This window comes from Vombatus ursinus, unplaced genomic scaffold, assembly GCF_900497805.2.
Source record: "Vombatus ursinus unplaced genomic scaffold, bare-nosed wombat genome assembly UNPS02014770.1, whole genome shotgun sequence".
In the NCBI taxonomy this organism is placed as follows: Eukaryota; Metazoa; Chordata; class Mammalia; order Diprotodontia; family Vombatidae; genus Vombatus; species Vombatus ursinus.
The window spans coordinates 1,801,314-1,823,732 of NW_020954548.1; the positions used below are offsets into that span (position 1 = coordinate 1,801,314).

The following is a 22,419-nucleotide window of genomic DNA, read 5'->3' on the forward strand; positions in this document are numbered from 1 at the left end:
ATCTTTTAAAGACATTGTCAAAATGGATGTTTCTGAGCAAAAGACTCCCTTTAGTTTAGGGTGTTCATTTGGGAATTATAATGGCTCTTTCTGAGTGTCTTATATGTGAACCAATTGGGGTTTATTATTATTTAAATTAAATATAGCTTGCCCTTTTTGAACTGAAGAATGGGGGGGAACATCCGTTTCTTTAACAAATGACAAAACCCGCCAACAACAAAATGCCACTTCATTCATAGCCAAGTGAAAGGTGTAATGAAAAACCATTTGAAAATTGTAGAGTGCTGTACAAAGTAGATCCATAACAATGGGATGGTCCCAAATCTGAAACATACTGACTGTGTGACACTGAGCCAATCATTTAACCTCTTAGTGCCCTGGGCAGCCTTCTAGATTTGTGGAACAGCTGATGCTCTATTTCTGTTGGTTGAGGGAGCTCACTTTAATACCAGCATCATGGGTTAGGATACAAACTCTAGACTATGTTTCAGTACTGATTACCTGGTAGATGATTTGAATTTCCTTCCACAGGCAGGCAAAACTTAAAGATTTGTGGTATCTGTTGTTTGCCTGCCCCTCCCCTCCAGCAGAATGTAAGTTCCTTGCAGTGTGGGAAGAGTTCATTTTTGTCTCTGTGTCACTAGTGGGTGGAACAGTGGCCTGCACATAGTAGGTGCTTAACTATTGTTGAATTTGAGGATTGTTCCATTCAGTATTGTTTATGTTGACAATGATAAGTACTGTGAGAGTGATGGGAGTTCAAATTTCTTTAGTGCTTTACAACTTAAAAATCATATTCTGTGTAGCTGCCCAGGGAAATAGGAAGTACAGACTTTATTATTCTCTTTATTATTCTGGCCTTAAATCAGGTATTCAGATTGCCTGTCACTCAAATGTCTGCATTCTGAAGAATGTGTATGAATTGTTTTGCTATTCTTTGATGATCTATAAGAAACTACTTAGTCTATTTTGTACAGTCCTTCTGGACATGGTTTGAAGTTTCCTTTAAGGTAGAGAGACTCCAAATGGAGGAAAAGTCAAGGGATGGGAAGAGCTGTTTCCTCAAAGGAAAATTGATTTTTATTAAAAGAAACGTCAACCAAGAATGGCCTCCAAGGAGTCGTTTCATTTTCTTTTCTAAAAACAATTTATGAACTTCATGCATAGTTCCTTAAAAAATGACTTTTTTTTTTAATCTCACACCAGGAGTGCTGGAGGAAGCTGAATTTTATAACATCACTTCACTAATAAAACTTGTAAAGGACAAAATTAGAGAACGAGACAGCAAAACATCACAGGTGAGGCTGCTGACTAATCTAATCTGTCTTTGTACTCCCGAGGTAAGACATCAATATGATTCACTCTTTTCTGGTCTCCAGTGATTTTGGGCAGACCTACTTTAGGTCCTGCCTTCAATAGTGAGGCCTGTGGATTGTGGCTGTACAAGTTTTAAAATGTTTCTTTCCACTCTTCAGTCATTCCAGTCCCTGATGAACCAGTCCACCAAACCCTTTGTGACATCGTCATCATCACTCTTTTTCTTTTGAGAGAGCCTTCTAGCTCACATGTGAACACGCCACATATTGGATGTTTGGGAAGGGAAATCTTCACTGCTATTTTTCTTCATAGAATTGTTCCAGAGATCACAAAAAAAGTGGCAAAACTGATGGAAAAAAAATGGTCTGCATGTTTAGATGGCAGAAAAATGCTATGTATTACAGCTATTTTTCTTGTACTTTGGGATTTATTTAGTGTCTATTTATATATATATATATATATATATGTGCTGGGCACTGGAAGGAGGAGGGGTGGGGAAAGGAATGGTCATTTATTAAGTGCTTTCTGTGTGCCAGGCACTGTGCCAAAGGTTTTACAAATATTATCTCATTTGATCTTCATGACATTGCTGAGAGGTAGGTACTGTGATGATCTCTATTTTACAGTTGAGGCAAACAGAAGTTAAGCTGTTCAGAATCTGAGGCTTAAATAAGTACACTTGTAATACAAAATAAATACAAGGTAATTTAGGAGGGAGGGTACTTAGTAGTTGACCAGGAAAGGCTTTGTGTAAAAGGAAGTACTAGACTAGGGCTGAGTCTTGAAGGAAGTTAGTGATTCTGTGAGACAGATGAGGACAAAGCCTTTCTGGCCTTGGGACAGGCAGTGCAGAGGCCCAGGTAGGACACGGAGTAGTCTGAAGAAGGAATGGCAAGAAGGAAAGGGGAGTCATGTAGAATGAGGAGTTTATATCTAATCCTAGAGGCAGAAGGGAGTCATTGGAGTGTGAGTAAAGGAGTTACACCTGTGCTTAAGGCAAATCACTGGCTGCTGTGTGGGGGATGGAGTGGAGTGGGGAGATGCTTGAGGCAAAGAAACTGATTAGGAGGCTATTTTAATAGTCCAGGTGAGAGCTGAGGATGACCTGTGTGAATAATGAGAAAGAGATTTTGTGGCAAGATTTGCCATACAACCCTGAGGTTTCACCTTGTACTCTGCAAACTGGCAAAGGTGACAGAAGATGGAAGTTGTCAGCATTGGAGGAGTTATGGAAAGATAGCCATAGTAATACATTTTTAGTGGAGCTGTGAATTGGTCCAAACATTCTGGAAAGCAGTTAGGAATTATGCAAAGAAATGACTGAAGTGTCTATACGTTTTGAGCCAGAGACATAGGCATGTACCCCAAGGAGGTCAGTGACAAAATGGAAGGCCCCCATATATACCAAATTATTTATAACAGCACTTTTGATAGCAAAAAACTAGAAACAAAATAGAACCCCATTGATTGGGGAAGGACTAAAGAAATTATGGTATGTGAATGTAACGGAATATTTTTGTCGTGTAAGAAATGATAAACATGAATACAAAGACTTTGATGAACTGACTTAAAATATAGTAAGTAGAACAGGAAATCATGCATACAATGACTACAACAATGTAAACGGAAAGAACAACCAAAAACCAGTCAAAATTGAATGCTGTCAAATTAATAATATCCAAGTTTGGTATCAAAGAAGAGCTATGAGAAAGCATCTTTTCTGTGCTTCTCTCTCCTCTCTCTGTGGGGGCCCCCCCCCCCCCCCGCCAGCTCCCCTCTTTGCCAAAATTGGTTAGTTTTGCTCAACTTTTTTTCTTCCTCTTATTTTTTTTATTATAAGAGATGACTCCCTGGTAGGGGGTGGAGGGAGGGATACAGTGGGAAACGTAAGTGACACAAAAATAAAAAAGAGCAGGATTTGGTAACTAGTTCATTGGGTTTATGGAGTGAGGGATAGTGAGGAATTGAGAATAATGTCAGGATTGTGAACCTGGGAGACTGCAGGCATAGTGGTGCCTTCAACACAAATATGAAATTTTGGACCAGTGGTGGGTTAGGAGCATATATTTATAGTAGACACAGGTAGCTCAATTGTATGACTTTTTCAAGTTGCTGCTGCTTTTTTTTTTTCTTTTTAAAATTTTTGAGTTCCAAATTCTCTTCTTCATACCCTCCCCCACCCATTGAGAAGGCAAGAAATGTGATACCCATTATACATATGAAGTTATGCAAAACATTTCAACATTAGCCATGTTGTTAAAAAAAAAAAAGAGAGAGAGAGAGAGAGGAAAAAAAATATGCTTCAGTCTGCACTCAGAGTCCATCAATTTTCTCTCTGGAGGTGGATAGCATTCTTCATCACGAGTGCTTTGAAATTATCACGGATCATTGAATTGATCAGAGTTGCTAAGCTGTCCAGCTCCTTTTAATAGTAGGTAAGTAGGAGTGTGATCTGGTAAAATATGAGTAGCAATAGGCCAAGGGCACAAGGGATTCAAAGGTTGAGGAGGACAGTGTGTAGTCCTACCAATTAACAGTAGGATTGAGATTTGGAAAGGAGAACAATGAAGTCAGAGCAGGGATAATCCCTACTGAGGAGTAGAAGGATTGGAGGTCACAGTGGGGTGTTTAGGGGGAAGCATAAAGAGAGAATGATAGGTTAGGATCAAGTAGAGCATTTTTGATCATGGAAGTGGAACACTTGCGGTTGATGGTGACATGTAGGGTATGATCATCTCTCTATGACAAGTAGAGCAGAGGAAATAGGTCATAGGATTTGAGGAAAGTGGAAAGCTGCGGCTTTTGGGGGAGCATGAGCATGAATATTGAGGTAATCTGTTATAAGGGTAGGATTTGGGGAGGAGAGGAAGGCAGTGAACCAGTCACATATAGAATGACCCAGTCAGTGACAGGTACAAGACGGCTATCATGGTTTGTATACTGATACATTTTGTTAGAGTGCTCTTAAAGGAGGAGAGGTTCCTGAGCGATCACAGCAGAGGCATGATATGAACATTGACCCAAACTAGTAGAGACTCCCTGGCTGTCCATTAAGTAGGTATTTTTGTGCCAAGCTCTATCCCTGCATCTTTTAATGCACCGAAACCATTAGGCTTTGTTCCTGAGCCCGGAAGTTTTACCGTTGAAAGCACAGCTGATCCCTTCCCATCTAGCCAATTCAAGCTCTGCTATTAGCCAGGGCCTTCACAGTGCAGTGGCTGCCAGCTCATTTCCTTAAAGTCACCACTGTTATAGTGGAGTCGGAATCATCTTTTAAAAAAACCACAACAAAACTACCAAAAACCCTTCCATTGCTTTCCAGCTGTTCTCTGATTTTCCATTCATAATGCTACTGGTATGTCCATATATAATTATCAAACCACTCAGGTGAAAGTTTTTTAATGGAGTTAAGTGACTTGCCCAGGTTCATACAGCTAGTAAGTGTTATGTGTCTGAGGCCGCATTTGAACTCGGTGCTCCTGAATCCAGAGCCGGTGCTCTAGCTGTCCCAGGTGAAAGCTTTTTTGACCATTCTTGACAGTGTCACATCCCATGAACTATTATTTCTCAGGAAAACTACATTGTTGTGATTTTGAAGGAACAAGAATGGGATATCATTAGAAATATTTCCCTGTAATTCCCAAGTCAGACCCTCCCACTTCCCCCCATACCCTTCAAAAGAGAGAAGACAGTTTTTCACTCACATCTCCTAGAGGTTCCTTTCATTTTACCTGATGTTTTGTGGTATTTCTATGGACATGGACTAATTTCTGTCTCCCTGGCCTCCAGATGTGTCCATTTTTTTCCGTCTCATTTTTTAATTTTTTTATATTTAACCTTTAGTTTACTTCCCACTCCATACACACTGCCACCTTTCACTTTCATGCTATTTAAATATTTGTGGGAAGATCCAGCAATCAGAGCTGGAAGGAACCTTTCGGGTTATCCAACTTCTTCATTTGACTGAAAAGGAAACTGAAGTCTCCGCAGGAGAAGCAGCTTGCCAAGGTTACACAATGAGTCTGCCATCTTTGGAATCTCACTCCGTACGGTACTTTTTTCCCATCAAGTGTAAAGTTTACTCTACCTGAGAAAACTTAATATATACAAAATCCCTGTTCGTGAATAGCTGCTACCACCTTAACCCTAATCCCTGTTCCCATACATCTCTGTTGTAGCAGCATTGTTACCTTGTTTGCCTTGAAAGCCTCCATCCTTTCTCCTTTGAAAGCCCTTACCTGTCAGTAAGCTTAGCTTTTGGAAAACTTACCCACCTATCTCACGCCACCTCTGGCCTCTGTGCTTATTCTGCCCCTGTCATACTCAATGGTATCAGGAACCCTGTTTCCCATTGTCTTTTCTTATGCTGCTCCTTTTACTCTCCCTCCCCCATGGATCTCATGTTATCCTAGAAGCCATTGAATCTTCCATTCTGACCACCAGAACCCTCTCCTTTCCTTCACAGGACTCTGGAGGGCACCATGGCTATATAGAGGAAGGAAAGAGGAAGAATCCTTATTGCTTGTTTGGACGGGGCTTTTGTGGGGTGTAAAGATGGGGGTAGCTGTATGGTTGGCATTGTCAGTTAAAAAAACTTAGGAAAAATATTGTGTTCATCCTATAGCTCAGTTGCATTATGGGTAAGATAAGACTTTTGTGGACTGATCTGGGAAACTACCCTTCATGGCATTGTTTCTAGAGAAACTGTTTCCTGAGTTTCTGGATATATAACTGGATTAGAAATGAACATTTGGCATATAATCCATTGGTAAATTGGGGACTAGCTCAGAGTACCATGAACTATTGGGGAAAAAAGATGCTCTAGAAATCTAACTCACTGATATCATTATAAAAGCAATACCAGGGTTACTTTTCAGCCACAGGATCTTTCTCACTTTCTATTTCCTTCAGAATGCTGTTATTGTAAAAGTATGTTGCTTATTTTTTAAAATGCACATTCATATGAATATGTATGAGATAATGAATATGTAATTTTGTACATATGTCTTCTTCCACAAGTTTTTATTTTTTCTTTTTTTCCTATTCTACCATTCTTTAGGAGATAAATTTATTTTCAAAAGGAGGCCATCGTCATTATTTCTAGTTAATTGGGCTAAGCTCATTTAGGTTTTCCCCCCTTTTTCTTTCCCATTTATTTCCTTACACATTAAGAGACCCTGTTTGTATTGTAATTAGACAGGACCTCAATATAAGAATCAGTGAAAATGAGAAGATAGAATACAGGTACTGTATATAGCAACAAAGAATTTAGCCATCATGAATTCTTTTTTGTTAGGCAACTCTCAGGTTGAAGTCCTTATTTGAGAAGCTGTGATACCTTGAAGCAGGTGATTCTAGTTGCTAGCTCTTAGGGGTCCTTAATGTGACAACCAGAAGCTCAGTGAGCCCTTCTCATGGGACATCCAGGATGGGCTAGTTTTGCTAACCCACTGGTCATTCCATTCTTCTATTCTGATTTTCAATAGGAATCCACAGCATGAGGACAGATTAGATTTCCTGGTTATGGCATTTCCCACTAGTAAGAGCGAAATACTCCTGGCCTGGCCTGGCCTGGCCTGGTCACATAAAGAGGAATGCATTTCTATAGTAGCTAGTAGTCATTATACTTTGAATTATGCTTATACCTGGAGTTCATAGCTAATTACTAGAGAACTAATTCACAAAAAAAAAAAGTTTTTCCATACTAACTTTTTGTGTCTTTAAAAAATAAAAAGCTATGTTGGAACATAGGAAAGGATCAGTGTATCCATAATTCCCTGAGACTTGACATTTTTTAAAATGGTAGGAATAAAGTATATTGATTGCTAACATTATATGAATGAATGAAGCATTTATTAAGCACCTGCTATATGCAAATTACTTTGCCAAGTACTGGGGATAGAAATCAAAAAGCAAGACATTTGCTGCTCTCAAGAAACTCACATTCTGATGGAGGAGAGTACATATTTGGAAGATTTCTAAGGTCTTAATAATTGAATTCTTTATTGGCAATTTCAAAGGATTATTTACCTGATAATTTTCTCTCTGGAACTAAAATAAACTTGAGTGCTTATGTGATCATTTCCAGCTGCAGAAGCCCTATGAATTTGGAAACATTGTTTTTTTTTTATTTTGAAATGACTGGGTAGAAACATTTTCAAAGGAGAAATAAGAGAGTAGAAAGAAAAGCCACCATCACTAATATTACTTCTGATCTTGTGAATCCATTCCTTTTATTCTCACCTCAGCGTTGTATTTCAGCAGGCCCCCAAGATACCACGGCAACCCGAGTTTAAACTTCGTTGCCCAACCTCTGTTGTTTGCAGATACCAGGTAGAAGAAATGGTGCCTCCTGATGATTGTGGGGTGTCCAAGTCTTTTGAATACATGGCATTTTTCTTTGCTAGGTGCCAGCCAAGCATGTCTACAGAGTGCTTCAGTGTCAAGAGGAAGAGCTCACCCAAATGGTTTCAACCATGTCTGATGGCTGGAAGTTTGAGCAGGTAAAGAGGAATGTTGGAGAGGGTGGAGCTTACTCTTCTTTTTCTTAATGTGACAGAATTGGAGTGGTTTGGATTATCTGTAATGCTGTTTTATACTGTGGATTTTTCTAAACTCTCATTGCAAAGGTATTATGTTTTAATGGCTGGTGGCTCAGGGGACTGGTAATGGAATATTCCACCTCCGATGTCCTCATTACTGCTTTAATGATTCCTGGCAATGAGGTGTATCTTAAGGTTCAGGTGCCTTAAGCCAGCAAGTAGAGAATTAAAACAAAACAAAACAAACACCTTTACTGTCTGTCCCAGTTGAATTAGCCACAGAAATCAGAAATGGGGAAAAACTGTTGCCTTTCAATTTAGGGAACTCTCATCCTTTTTTGTTGCTGCAGTATCTTTGTAAGCTCCTTTCTTAATGTGCCGATTTCAAAGCATTTGTGTTCTCCCTTTCTGCTTCTCCATAATCTGTTCCATTCTTAGTAATGCCCCCTTAATGGAAATGAAATAAACTATGATGGCTTCTTCCCCAGTTGGTCTCTCCTTTCCCCTTTCTTCTCCCTTTCCTCTTTTCTCTGCCCTTCCCTCTCTTTTCGCTTCCCCTTCCTTCTGCCTTTCCCCCAAAGGAACAGTGTGCTGAATTTTGATGACTTCAGCTATGGGAGTTGGGGGGAATGCTTTTTGCTTTGGTTTTCTTCCATTCTTTTATGTCCTTGGTATAAGTCAAATACCCTTCCTTCTTTGTCTTTACTTTCTTGTTGTCACTGAATATTTTGCTGTCTTCTTTATTAGTAAAATTAGTTCGCCAAATAAGTCACTATGTGCTACTCTCTTCCCCTTTTATTTGTTCTGCTAAAAATTGTTTCTTTGGATTTTCACTTTTTATATACCAGCTCCATATTTTTTCCTTGCCTTTCCTTCTCATCCTAGATTGTTTCCATGCATCAGATTGTGATGATTTGTCATTATTTCCTTTATTATTTGCATAGTCTTCAATAATTTTTTTTATCCATATGCTTGCTTGTTGCTTCTGAGATTGCAATTTTTTTTTATGATTCTATAATTTCTATTTCCATTTTTTATGCAGAGAAACCAAGATACTCAATTTTAAGTGATTCCCCTTTCCCCGCCAAAGAGCTATTGGTTACATAGGAAAAAAATCATGGTCTTCCCTTACAGCTCTCAATGACCTATCTTTCAGTTCAATTCCATAGCTATTTATTGAATGCCTATTATAAATAAGACACTGGACTGGGCATCCATGGTAGTGAGGATGGAACTACCTGCCTCAGATAGATGACAGTCTAGTGTTGGGGGGGTGTTTTTTGGGGGTTCAGGAAGACCATCCTATTGATAATTTCTTTTAGGTACTCTTTTGTGTCTTAAAGTAGTCTGGTCCTGTGTTATTACAACTCCTGCAGGCTATGTTTTCCTGCTTACATTGCCCAGGAAGAAGAAAGTTGTTGGTTTCCCACAGCATCTTTCCTAGTTAAGGGATAATTTATCCCCAAGTCATTTGAAGTAATTGATCATATTTGTAGAGTGCTCTGATTTGCCATTAAAATCAAACTTGGGGAAGGGGAACAAAGGCCAATAGAACTTATTTTTCTGACTGTCTTCCCATTGTAGTGTTATACAAAGGGTTTGCACACACTGAAATACCATTGGAATCCTTGTTCTGGGAAATTTTGCATGTTCATGACCATGGAGAAGGATGTGGGTCACAGAGGTTGACAATACCTTTTGTGACACAGGGGACATTGAATGCTATAGCGTCACCAAGATTTCTGTTTGTGTTTTGCTCTGATTGGTTGTTGCAGCTTGTCAGTATAGGTCCTGCCTTTGGCTATGGCCGGCACCACCAGTCAGAGTTTCTGCTGATAGTGTCTCGGGAAGTGACAGGGGAGGAGACACGTTTCCAGAAATGCTGCAGTGAGGTGTGTCCCACCATTCCACCCCCTACCAAGCCCATCTTGCCACAACCTGCATGAATGAATGCCTTGCATTTAATTTTTTTTTTTTTTTTTTTTTGCTGCTTCCAGGTTACACAGCTTCCTTAGGTGCATTGGCTTCTTATCACTTTCTTTTAGTCTGTGGGATTTAATGGTACCCTACAAATGTTCATCTCATAAAGGAAAAGAAAAGGCCTTTTAGAGAATGAAAATCTTAGGAATCCAAGTTCTGCATGTTACTTAACCTTATTGTGTTTCTTCTCTCAGACTGTGACTTTGTGTAGCTTTTGCTGCACGGTGAGTACATGATCATAGAATCAGAGGTAAAAGGGACTTCTAACCCCACCCTGAAGCGGGATAACAACAATAACTGTAACAACAACAACTGAATTTATGTAGTATTGTAAGGTTTGCTAAGTACCTTTAAAAAGTCCTATTTGATCCTTACAACAAGGCTGTGAGGTATTGCAGATGTTATTCCCAGCTTACAAGAAGTCACATGACTTGCCCATGGATCTATATCTAGGAAGTATCGTGGGCAGAGACTTGAACCTCGTTCTCTCTTGACACACACATCGGTCACTCTTCCATCGATACCACACCAGCCTCCCCATTTAAAGAACCTCAGTGACAGAGTAGTAAGTTCCTCCTTTCTGAAGAGGGGTTCATTTGAAGCTGGTTGGTTGACCTCTTGTCCTGGTTGTTGTAGAGGGCCTTCCTGCTCAGGTACTGGTTGGACCGGATGATCATCATGTAAACAGTGATGCTTGAAAGAAGGTGATGAGGCCGAAAGTGTTAGTTGGGTGGGAGAGCAGTTGATTCTTCTTCAAGTTAATTCCCATAAAAATTCATTTTATGCCTCTCAAAGTTAGCTTATTGCTAACTCCGGTTCTCTAAATCTAGTCTAGGCATTTGTCACAGCATCTTCTAGTCGGTTCTCCATTCTCCAGCAGATTTTTATTTGTTTTGAGCTGTTTGTAGTTCAAGACTGATTCTTATGTATAATAACCAAGTATAGTAATCCAGGAATAGGATGCATAATTGAAATCCATCAATAATCTAAAAACATCAGTTTAGTCAAACTGGATTAAAAGGTTGAAGACCTGAAGGAAACTTTAATTGCCTTTGTCTGTGGTTTGACAAAGCTTCAGATTTTTTCCTGGATTTTTATTATTTGTGAAGAAACCTATGGCAATTCACACAGAGTGATTATCTTAAATTTTTTGCTTAGCTAGGACTGAAACCCAGGTTGAATGACTCCAAAACCATTGCTGCGTCTGTTGTGCTGCCCTATGTTTCTGGGCACCTAACCTCTTCAACCATATTGAAGCTAGAATGTAATGAACAGTTGAAGGCTTGAAGGGTTTTGTTCTCTTTTCTTACTGGCCCTACCCCAAACTGGTATTATTTCTTAGTTACCCTCAGCATATAAATTGCATCTTTGTCTGCTGCCCACTTAGCATAATGAAGTTAATTCTCTTCTTAAACTTAAACTGGTTTAAGGAGGTTCCTATTGAACCGTGTTGAACACTGTAGCTGGAGTTTTGTATCTGCAGTTTCCATGATTTTGCATTTATTATGTTCTTCAAAATTCTGGGCTATTCAGAGAAAGCCAGAGAATTCAACAAAAATAGCTATCTCAATAGTCAGCAGCCATGGTGTTAGTCATCTGATATCAAAACATTAGCACATTTCTTACCCAAAGAAGTTCTCTCTAAAGACAGAATTATGTGAATGTCAGATCATCTTCCTTGAATTAGGTCAGACAAATCTGAGTCTAAGCATTGATGTTGCACTTCTCACGGTGCTACCTCGTCAGTTTGGCTGTGTGATTTTTGGCAAGAGCTGGAAGAAGAATTATCCATGTTACTTGAAGCATCTTTCTTCACTACATCTTGGCAAAGGCAGTGGATATTGTCCATAGGGCTTCTTTGGGGGAAATAGGTTGTTTTTCTCTTCTAAATTCCAAGTCAGAGTCTTTATATAGGCTTTTCCTAGCTCATTCTTTGGTTCCTTCCAGCATAGCCTGGGGATAACATTTATATATTAGTTTATTTAGAAAAGTTATAATTAGTTTAGTTGGAAATGTTGTAATTCCTGGAAATGAAGAGCTAAGAGTATCAGATTGAAGTACCATCTAAGGAGCTGTCATTTAAGGCAGAGTGGGGCCATCTTTCTGGGCCTTTTAGATCAATATCTGGGCCTTGGCCAAGTACTCACAGACACTGAGGAGGAAAGACTGTTTTGATGTTGAAGGTCCTGCACCTAACTATCCTGGGGTAGGGGGCGTAACCCCATCTCTTGTAAGCTGACGCCTCCATGGACTAGAATAAGAAATCATAGCGTAGTAGAGCTGGTTGTTGCAATTAACTAGTTCAAACCTTTTTTTTTCTATAGAAGAGGAAATTGAGGACTATAGAATAGATGTGATTTGTTCACATGTACAGAACCAGTCTAGACCCAGGTCTCTTGATTTCAGACTTCCTGCACATAATAAAATTGGTTAATAGATAAATTTTTCCTCCCCTCCTTTATTTGAGAACATCTATATTCTCCAGTGTAGGGCTTTATATGGGAGTAGACTTAATCTGATTTTTCCCAGAAGCCATAATCCTCACTGATGGATAGCAGTGGAGGGGAGAGAGATTTTAGCTTGGTATAAGAGGGAACTTCCTAACCATCTTTGCTATTGAGCAGCAAATGAGCTACTTCAGGTAGGGGGAGGGGAGGGCAGGGCATGGAGAAGATGGGAGGTAGTGAGTTCTTTACTTCTAAAGGAATTCAAGCAGAAGTTGGATGCCTACTTGTTAGGGATAGATTCATGCTTCACTGAAGTCCCTTCTAACTCTGAGAGTGTGGTGCTAATGTAGCCTCTGTTTTAAAGCAGGGATGTAAAGTGGTTTCTCCATATCTTGAGGCCCTTCTGCACCCAGGCCCCGTTGCTTTTCATCTTTCTCTACTACCAGTCGGGCAGCAGCTACCCCTGCTGTTCTTTCCTTCTTTTTGAGGAGAGGCAGCAGGTTGTTGGGTGGTTTTCTGAAGATCACAAAGGAAGACTGACACCAAAATAGTTATTATTAACTTTGCCAAGATTTTAACTTCAGTTCCCTCAAATGAACAGAGAGCTCACTGAAATATTTCGCTCCCTGCCTGTTCTTCCCACGTCTTCTCTCACTCCTTTTTCACACATTCCCAGTGTAGTAGAGAGTTCAGCAGTTTCACATTCTTCCACCCAGCTTGTGTATCATCTGCTTTTATCCTTGCCCCTTTATGAGGATATGGATTTACTGCCATTGAAGTATTGGTTTTAGTCTCTGATGGACTGAAGTACTCCTGTATCGTGACCACTTTTGGAATTGGCCAGAGTGGTACTGGCTGCCCTCCTTCTAGGCCACTTAGCATGTGCCTAATGCAAGTATAATTTATTACCCTGGAGTAGCTGGCCCTTTTAGCCCACTCTGGAGCTTAGCAAATATGCCGTTGATTCTTGCTGGAAGTTTAATGTTTAATATGCAGTTCTTCTCATCCTTTGAGGAGGCTTGTTTTTGTCTATGAATTGGACGTAGTCCAAATTTTTTGTGAAGCTAGTTTAAGGACACACCCTTAGTTTTAGGGCAAAATCTATGCTTATCCTTTGACCTCTAGAAGTAAATTTGACTGAAAATACCTTTTTTTCTCTTTGGGTCCCCATAACAGAGACAACTTATGTGCTATACTGACTGACTTAAGATCAGTTCTCTCAAGGGTTATTGGGGAAGCCCGCAAACTCATGCTTCAGGTCTGACTTCCCCCTCCATTGGATGTTTCTTCCCATCTGAGGTTTTTTCTGCTCCATAATATAAGTTCAGCTTAATTGAACAAATATTCCTCATATACCTACTGTGAGTGCTGGGAGCTGGGGTTATAAAAATAAAGCATCAAAGTCCCTGCCCTCAAGGAGCTCACAGGTTGTCTGATGGATGGATGTAGACTGCCAGTGCAAACAGCTCGCTCTTCTTATGTGGCTCAGAATTGTTTCCTGATGCCCACACCTTGGAAGGAAATATGGAAAGGTTTTCAACATGAAGATTTTTTTTCTACACTAATGTTTCTTATACTACCTCTGAGCCAAAGATTCATTGCAGCTTCATAGAATCATAAGATGTTAGAGCTAAAAGGAAATTGTGTGGTCCAACTTTTTTACTTTATAGTGGAGGAAATTGAGGCCCAGAGTTGAGTGCCTAGTGTGCCCATGGCTGCATAATTAAGTTACCATGAGCGAGCCAAGACTTGAATCTGGTGTTCCTGACTGCTTGTTCCTTCCTTTTCCCACTCTACCCCATTGACTCTTAAGTGAAGGCACACACTGTGGTGGTGTGACATCACTGATACAACTTACTCTTCAAATCCTTGGGTAAACCATTCTGTGATTCCCTCTGCATTTTCTGGCCTTGGGGCTAGAAAACTCAGAAAGTTCTGCAGTAATGCCTCGTAAAGAAGAGCAAATAGAACAGTTCTATTACTAACTTGTTTGTGTAACATTCTTGTTTTGGAGCAGCCTCCTGGATTTATTGCTTGGATGGCATTGCCTTGCTTAGAGGTGTGGTTCAGTTGCTACCCTAGACCTGATTGCTGAATGGCTGGATTACTTAAAACATCCTCTTATTGCTTTTATCCCCCATCCTTTTTTCCTTCCTCCCCAATCTCCCTTGTGGTGTTGAATGGTCTCCTCCTGGTCCAGTTAGAAAAATTGAGATAATTATAAAGCTGAATGTTCCAGTGGGGGAAGGAGCATGTCCTGACATGTTAAAAATAAATAATGTGGCCCTGAGAAGGGAGAGTTTGTGTGTGTATACTTAAAGAAGTTGTTTTCCATGAATTCGTTAAAAAATATCTTCTCAAAAGCATTCTTTCTCCTTGATTTCTCTATTTACTTGAGGTATATTTTAGATAAAACTGTAATCTGGTCTCCTGGGGATGTTGACTAACTGAAAGGGCTACCCACTACATCTGAGAATTAGACCTTACCCTGAAATAGATAATATTCCAATATCAGAAGTCTCCAAGGGTTATGGATCAGCTTTGGGTTTTTCCTGGGGGAAGAGGTCATTGAATTGGTCAATGATAAGGTGGGAAAAGGAAGAATTTCTTTTTCTGCTGATTTATGACTCACTGTTTATCTTCTTCTAGCTGGTCAGTATTGGTTCATCTTATAACTATGGAAATGAAGACCAAGCTGAATTTCTTTGTGTTGTCTCCAAGGAGTTGCATAATACCTCTTATGGCACAACCAGTGAACCCAGCGAAAAGGCTAAGGTAGGTTATTGGCGAAGAGGGAAGGAAAGGGATATTGAGTGTCAGGAGGTCATTACCAGAAGGTGGGCTACTAAGAATGAATTTTTGGGGGTCACAGCAATTCATGAAGGCCTCATGGGGGGACTTATGGTATGTATCTTATGGAGAGAAGGTATATTCACTATGTACTCACTGTGTAATCCTAGATCTCTGAAGGTCTTGGAGTTATAGTCTACCAAAAAAAATGTCTTAATTTCTGTCATGATGGCCTGTAAGAATACTTGGTGTGGGGACATGTGATGGTACTGGAAGAGGGAACTCCCTCTCCCAGTGCAGGTCAGCCCCTTCTCTGCAGCTCTTCCTTTAGCAGAGTTGCCTAGAACAGGGAGAGGTGCTCCAATGATTTGCCCAGGCTCACACAGCCAGGATGTGCCATTTGTGGGACGTGAACCCAAGTCTTCCTGACTCTGAGGGTCAGTTCTGTGTCTATTACACAAGGGATGCTTTTCATAAAGTATTATTTTTAAAAATACAGTTCTTTCCCCCCATTTTATTAGCTTTATTTCATCTTATTGTTAGCATTTAGTTGCTAACCTTTCCGATCTGCCCACTTACGTTAATGTACCTTTTTTCCATTGCCCTATAGTTGTCACATTATTTACAAGATGGCTGTTTTCCTAAAACAATTCTATTGATTTTCAGAAGCTATGGGGAGGTGTTCTTATCTGTTCATGCTAGTAGTGACAACTTGTATTTACATGCTGTTTTATGTTCATTACCCCTTTGATCCTCACAACAAATCTGTGAAGTAGTGCAAATAGTAGTCTCTCTGTTCATTGATGAGGAAACTGAGGCTTAGGGAAAGGAATGACTCAGCCTAGGTTATACCACTGGTTAATAGTAAAGTTGGGGCTTGAACCCAAGATTCCTTACTACAGGTCAAGTGCTTGTTCTACCATATCACATTGCCAACTTCTAGCTTCCAAGACCAACCCATTTATCCAGCATCTTTTTGTTTATAACCTAAAAACGTGTTTCAGTTACTTCTAGAAATGTAATCTTCCAAATTTGTTTACCTAGGTAAGCATGGGTTCTGCAAAAGCTCTGCATTGCTTTCTCACTTGGTGTAAGGGTGCCCTTGCTTTCTGTGGGCAAATCTCAAATCAGTGAGAATGTCTGACAGTAGGGAAATACAGGATGTATTTCTGTAAATAATATCAAAAGTGTATGTATTTTACCTTAGGGGCGGAAGGATACCTCTTTTGTACCTGAAAACCACCAAAATGGTTGGCAAACTATTTGAGCCAGACTTACTTGTACAAAAACTTGGTATTTTGTCCGTTGCCCATAGAGCCTTACATGCATCATTAGCATATGTTTATATTCTTGTATTTGAATACCAGCTGCTGTAAATAGGTACTTATTTTAAGTCTCTGCCCTTCCCTGTAATCCTCTGTAAATTCCAATTTCTGTAATTACTGCTGTCTAAAGATGGTATGCTCTGCTTCCTGGGTAGCTCCAGTGAGTCCCCTATAACTAGAGGTATTCAAGTTAGAAAGTGGATGACCACCTATTTCTTAAATGTGTTACTCATCCAGTGGGCAGGGAGTTGGAATTGGTAACCAAAATTTTGAGGGTTATCAAACAGTCTGGTTGTTAGTGGAGTCTAGAATGAGCCTACATCATGATATTTCTTGCAAAGATTTATGGAATTGAGATGTTTTATTTTTCCATTTGGCCAAGTGCGCAGAGAACACATTTGGGTCTGAGGTGAATCAACAAGTGTTCATTTTACAGTTGTGTACTTCGAATCAGATGTAGTGGGTATTTTGCTGAGGAGATGTCTTACACATATCAAACAGGCAGTAATTCAAGACATTATATGATTGACATGCCAAAATATTTGTTGTAGTTAATAAGTACAAAAGTAATTCAGAGAACGGAGATAAAACTTTGGATTGAAGTAGACAGAAAGTTTCATGAGGGTTTAATGTACTTTAGATCTTGAAGAATGGGTATGATTTTACTAGAAGGTTAGGAAGGGGAAGAGATTCCAAGGAACACGAAAGTGGCATGAGCCACTTTCACAGATTTGAATTCTGAATCTTTGTATTTAGTATAAGAAATGCAACAAGATATCTAGACCAATTGTCTTATTTATTCCATAATCCCAAAAGAAAAAGGTTTTGGAAGCTAAAATTGTACATAGATATGCAAATTATAGGTCACAGTTTGTATACATACTAATTAAGGGGGGAAATGCAGCCTATATTTGGACCAATACTGTATTATATGATTAAAAAGCTGGCATGTTATCTCAAAATCTTAAATTTTGTGGCTTTTTGTATGTTGTTAGAAGTCTATTTAGAAACATCTTTGTGAGCTAACCTCAAGTTTGCATGAGACCTAATTGGTCCAAATGAGCCCCAGTTGTTTGCTTCATATAGTTCACAACAACCATATGGACCAGTTTAGAGCTTTAGGCAAGGCCAGCTACAGTAAAGGGTGTATAATGAGGCTGTTCCATTGCTAAATTAGTCAGTACTATTTTCCTGGAGTTACTGGGTAGTGGAGGGGAGACAAATGGCCTATGTGGAGGCCTTCAGTTGCTTTTAAGAGCTGATGTTAATTTGCTCTGGTATTGAGGCCACCTGCCTTTGGGAGGCCTTTAAGGAAAAACAAACTGATGACCAGGTAAAGCACTCTACTCTCCCTGTATTAGGGATTTTGTCTCCTCAGATTGGATTTAGGATGGCATGCTTCCAAAAATTTTCAAAGTTCATAGTTAGAAAGATGCATTTTCTCATGTTGAACCATTATAAGGATGTTGTGTATATATTGTGCTAGTAAACGAAGATATGTTTTACTTGCAATCTTTAAAACATGTTCCCTTTCCGTCCCCCTCCCCCCTCCACCCACACGAGACTTAGGTGGCTTCTAGCTGTGAAATGCATGGGAGTAGGTGTTAGGAGGCCCCAAGGTGTGACCCAAGTTCACTTTTATGCCATTAAAAAAAATAACTCTCTATCCAAAAATATCTAAGCTTTGTGAACAGTATCCTAGTGCCTCTGCTAAACTAGGGCATCAGCCACAACAGGCATGTTCTAGGACTTAGGAAAAATTGCTAGTTCATGATCAGAGCTAGCTCAGAAAGGAAAGTGAATTTTTTGACGTTCTTTTGGACGAATGGGGAGCTGAGAAAATACTACACCTTAAAAATTTACATAGTGTTTTGAAATACATTTACATGTTTTCTTGCTTCTTTGTTAATATAAAAAAATTGTTGTTCATTCCTGTTTTAATTCTACTTTCCTCACATTAGTACTTAACAGTTGCATTTGATGAATCAATTTTAATTTGACACAATATTTTCTTTGTCTTCTTGAGTTTTGGGGGGAAAGTGATAAGTTAAATTCCTTATGGGAGAAGACTAATGCTGAAAAAATAAATTTTTGTAAAATTTATAAAAGAAATCAGGACAGGGACAGTAGCTGTAACCTTGCCTGACTTACCTTAGCAGAAAGGGAAACAGCTATCTTGTCATTGACTAAGATGTACCAATGTGTTTGAAATATGATTTTATTTTATAAAAAGGTGGGATAGAGGAGTAGACCCTGTAACCACAAAATCCTTCTCCAGTCTGTGCATGTATAATCTTTATTTTTGCTGTATGAAGAAGTTATGGGGCTCGGTGATTGCAGAAACTGGTGATCACTGAGGCTTCCAGAGGTAGTTTAGTCGTCCGTGCATGATGGAAAACAGAAGTACTTCTCCTATTAAAAAGTTTTCACTTTCCTTCATTTCTCAGCCAACCCTTCTGTTAGAAATTGTGAAAGATCTCTTGGGTACTACTTCTCCACACCAGCTTTTGAATAACAGAAGACACTCTTATATGTTGACTAATTGTATTCCTGTGCCATGACTGTTGACTAAACTTTGCTATCTTTTCTCTGCTCTCTCCCTCCACTAATCCCTTCTCTGTACTTGCTGCATGCTGAACCAGAGTGAAGATGAGGAGACGGATTACGATATGAATGACTCAGATTAAGTTTAAATGTAATGGTGAGCTCCAGCTGCCCTAGAAATTCCCCCAAATGCCTCACCTCTTGATGACCCAGAAATACCTCACCCTTAACCCAAACTTACCCTTTAGTTAGTGCTGCTGATATGTTTGTTCAGTTGTAGTTTGCCCGTGTAACTGGTGTTCCTTAGAGTGGTAGAACTTACCGATTGTAGATCCCGTGTAGTGAGCTAACCTAAGTGTGTCTTTCTTACTGTAAAGACTTGTTGGAAATTCATAGTCTGTTTTAGCACTAAATAGCACTGGTTGTTATGGTAGCTGGAAGTGAAATTTCTAATGTCATATTACAGGGCTCTCTCCTTTGCTCTGTTTTGTTGAACATTTTTATTAATCACATGGGTGAAGGCTTAGGTGTCATACTGATATAATGTGTGGGTGACCCAAAGATGGGAGGATTAGCTAATACATTGAATGGCAGGATCCAAAGAGATCTCACCAGGTTGGAGCAAGGATCGATGTAAATTTCTACACATAGGCTCAAAAATCAGCTGTTCAGTACAATTTGGGGAGATGTGTCTGGGTGTTCATGTAAAGAACTGGAAATGTTAGTGGACTGCAGGCTCAGGGTAAGTCAACTGTGTGACCTTGGGCTACATTAAGAGAAACACAGACCAGAGTGAAGTGCACAGTTGTCCCATTTCACTCTGTCACGGACAGACTATATCTGGAGTGTTGTGTTCAGTTATGGGTGCCACATTTTAGGAAAAACGTTGGCAAACTGAAATGTGTCAGGGGTGCGGGGTAGCCAGGATGATGAGGGGGATATGAAAAGATTATTGAAATTCCTGAGGATATTTAACTTTGAGCAGAGAAGATCTGGCTGGGATTTGGGAGCGGCCAGGTATGGTGGAACAACATTAATGTTTGTTTTTTATGACTTTATTTAACACCATTAATGTTAGTCTTAGTGTAGCTTAAAAGCTTAAAACTATTTGAGCTATTCAAGCTTAAAACTGCACTAAGACTTTTGGAACACTTTGTATTTGAAGGCCTATAACATAGAAAATGGATTAGATTTATTCTTCTGAACTCCAGAAGAAGAACTATGACTAAAGAGTAGAAGATAGAGAGGCAGAATTCAGATCAGTGTATTAGGAAGAACTTCCTGAGTGGTAGAGGTGTCCAGAAAGGAAGGGAGTAAGCAGATAAGCAGAGTTCCCTATCACTCCACAATTGTTTCTGGTTAATATCTATTTCTACAAGATTTGTTGTGAAAAATAGTTTCAGGCTCAGGAAACACAGCTTTTCAGCAGCTTAATTTCCAAAGACAACAATCTGACCTTACGAAGCCAAACATTCACTCTTTGGTTGTAGTGTTTGATTATGGCAAGATTTATCAGAAAGCTCAGGTTAACAAAACTTATTAACCAGTGTTCTGTGCTCTCATTTCACATATCAAAAATTTGATGCTCCCAAAATATTAGTATAAATTGCTTCAGAAGTTATAGCATATTTTGGAAGTTTTGGCTTGAAGCTAAAAGCTGAGAGTAATGTCATAAACCTCCCGTGGGGTTTCTGGTGGCCCAGAAACACACAGCCAGCGTGTTAGAAAATGGAAAATAAAGAAAATCAGATGGGCGCTTTTTCTGGTAGCCAGAGTTCTAGGACATGTAGGTTTATAAATGCTGTAAGAATTAGAGCTGGAGGTGGTGATAATGAAAAAGGGTCATCTCCTGTATAGAGTGCTTAAACTTTGGAGATGTTACTAATGCCAGGTAAGGGTTGTCACAGTAGTAGGCAGAATTTAGATAGTCAAGGAATTTCCTTCCTTTTAGGGTCAAGCTTACCTCTGATAGATAGGTTTCCTTTGCAAATAACTGTGTGTGAATTTAAATGTTAAGTCCTAATTTGACATGTTCTGACATGTGGCCCTCCAGCTTTGATCCTGTGCAGCTGCTGTATGTGAGCGTTTCTGTCAGATATTATTGCATTATAGAGAAAGGTATCTAGAGGACTGTTCTAATTAGAGAAGATATAAAAAGAAAACAACTCAAAGTATAAGGAGTAGGATATAAGTGACCAATTAGTTAGAAAAGAAGTGGAATAAACATTTATATAGCTCCTACTATGTGCCGGGCATTGTGCTAAGTGCTTTACAAATATTATTTCATTTGATCCCAGTCAATATTTATTAAGTGCCTACTATGTGCCAGGGACTGTGTTAAACTCTGGGAATACTAAAGGTAAAAGACAGTCCCTGCCTTCAAGGAGCTTACAATCTGATAGAGGAAGGTAGCACAGGAAAAGAAACTTTGTGGGAAGATGGGGACCTATCTCAGGAGGGGGGAATGATGAAATATTGAGGAGTGCAGCAGGGTGGGAAATGAAGAGATGGCTAACTTGGGCATTCTCCTCAGATGGAGAATTTGGGAGGAGCTCTCCAGACAGAAGGAGGGAAGGAGCTGCAGGGAGAGGGGGTACTGAGGAGGTCTAAGTTTCAGGGGTGATACGATCTCATAGGATAATGAGGTTTAGGAGAGCACGAAGTCCAGAGGAGTGTAGTGAAGTACAAAATGAAGATATGGCTGTTATCTATCTATCTATCTATCTATCTATCTATCTATCTATCTTATCTATCTATCATATTTAACTCTTTAAGATTCTGAACTTAAATCCCTCCCACCCTTTAAAGCATTTCCTGTTCACAACAGAACACAGATTTTATGTGAAACTGTAAATCTCCGTTTCATACGTTTTATTTTTTTAAAAATGTTTCAGTGATGCTCTTATTTTTTGCATCTCTGTGGATAAATCTCCCTCCCCCACCCCTACTTTGACTCTACCCCCACCCCCTAATTAAAAGAGGAAAAAATCCTCCTTGCAGCAAACGAGCATAGTTAAGCAAAATGAATCCACTCAGGGGCCATGTCCAAAACCATATTTCTTCCTGTACCTTGAGTCCCTCCCCTCTCTTTCAGGAGGTGTATAATGTGCTTCACTGTAGGTTCTCTGGAGACTGGTCAGTCACTGCGTCAGTCAGAGTTCTCAAGTCTTTCAGAGTTAGTTTTTGCAGCGTTGTCTTTATAGAAGTTGTTCTGCTCACTTCACTCTGCATCGCATCTCTGAAATCATCTTTCATTATTTCTTTCACAACAACATCCCATTTTATTTATGTACCTCACTTTATTAAGCTATTCCCTAGCTGATGGACACCTCACTTAGATTCCTGTTCTTTGCTTTTCTTTTAACTCCTCTTTTAATACCCCCTTCAGGATCAGGTGTTTGTTTTGTTTGTGACTATTTCCTCCTCTTTGATCTGCTCTATCCCTTCTTGTTGAGTTTGGTGCATTTTTACACC

General features: G+C 39.6%; 1 protein-coding gene across 2 annotated transcripts in view; it reads left to right on the forward strand.

Annotated features, from left to right (window-relative positions):
- The window catches only part of LOC114043743 (BTB/POZ domain-containing protein KCTD5), a 94,854-nt gene that overhangs the window by 54,572 nt on the left and 17,863 nt on the right, over positions 1–22,419 (forward strand). The window contains exons 3-6 of one of the 2 annotated variants that reach the window (XM_027862921.1): positions 1,207–1,298; positions 7,725–7,820; positions 9,635–9,751; positions 14,936–15,061. In XM_027862921.1, coding sequence (XP_027718722.1) covers positions 1,207–1,298; positions 7,725–7,820; positions 9,635–9,751; positions 14,936–15,061 — 431 coding nt within the window. The remainder of the gene's footprint in view (positions 1–1,206; positions 1,299–7,724; positions 7,821–9,634; positions 9,752–14,935; positions 15,062–22,419) is intronic. The other variant, XM_027862922.1, reaches the window with a different exon arrangement.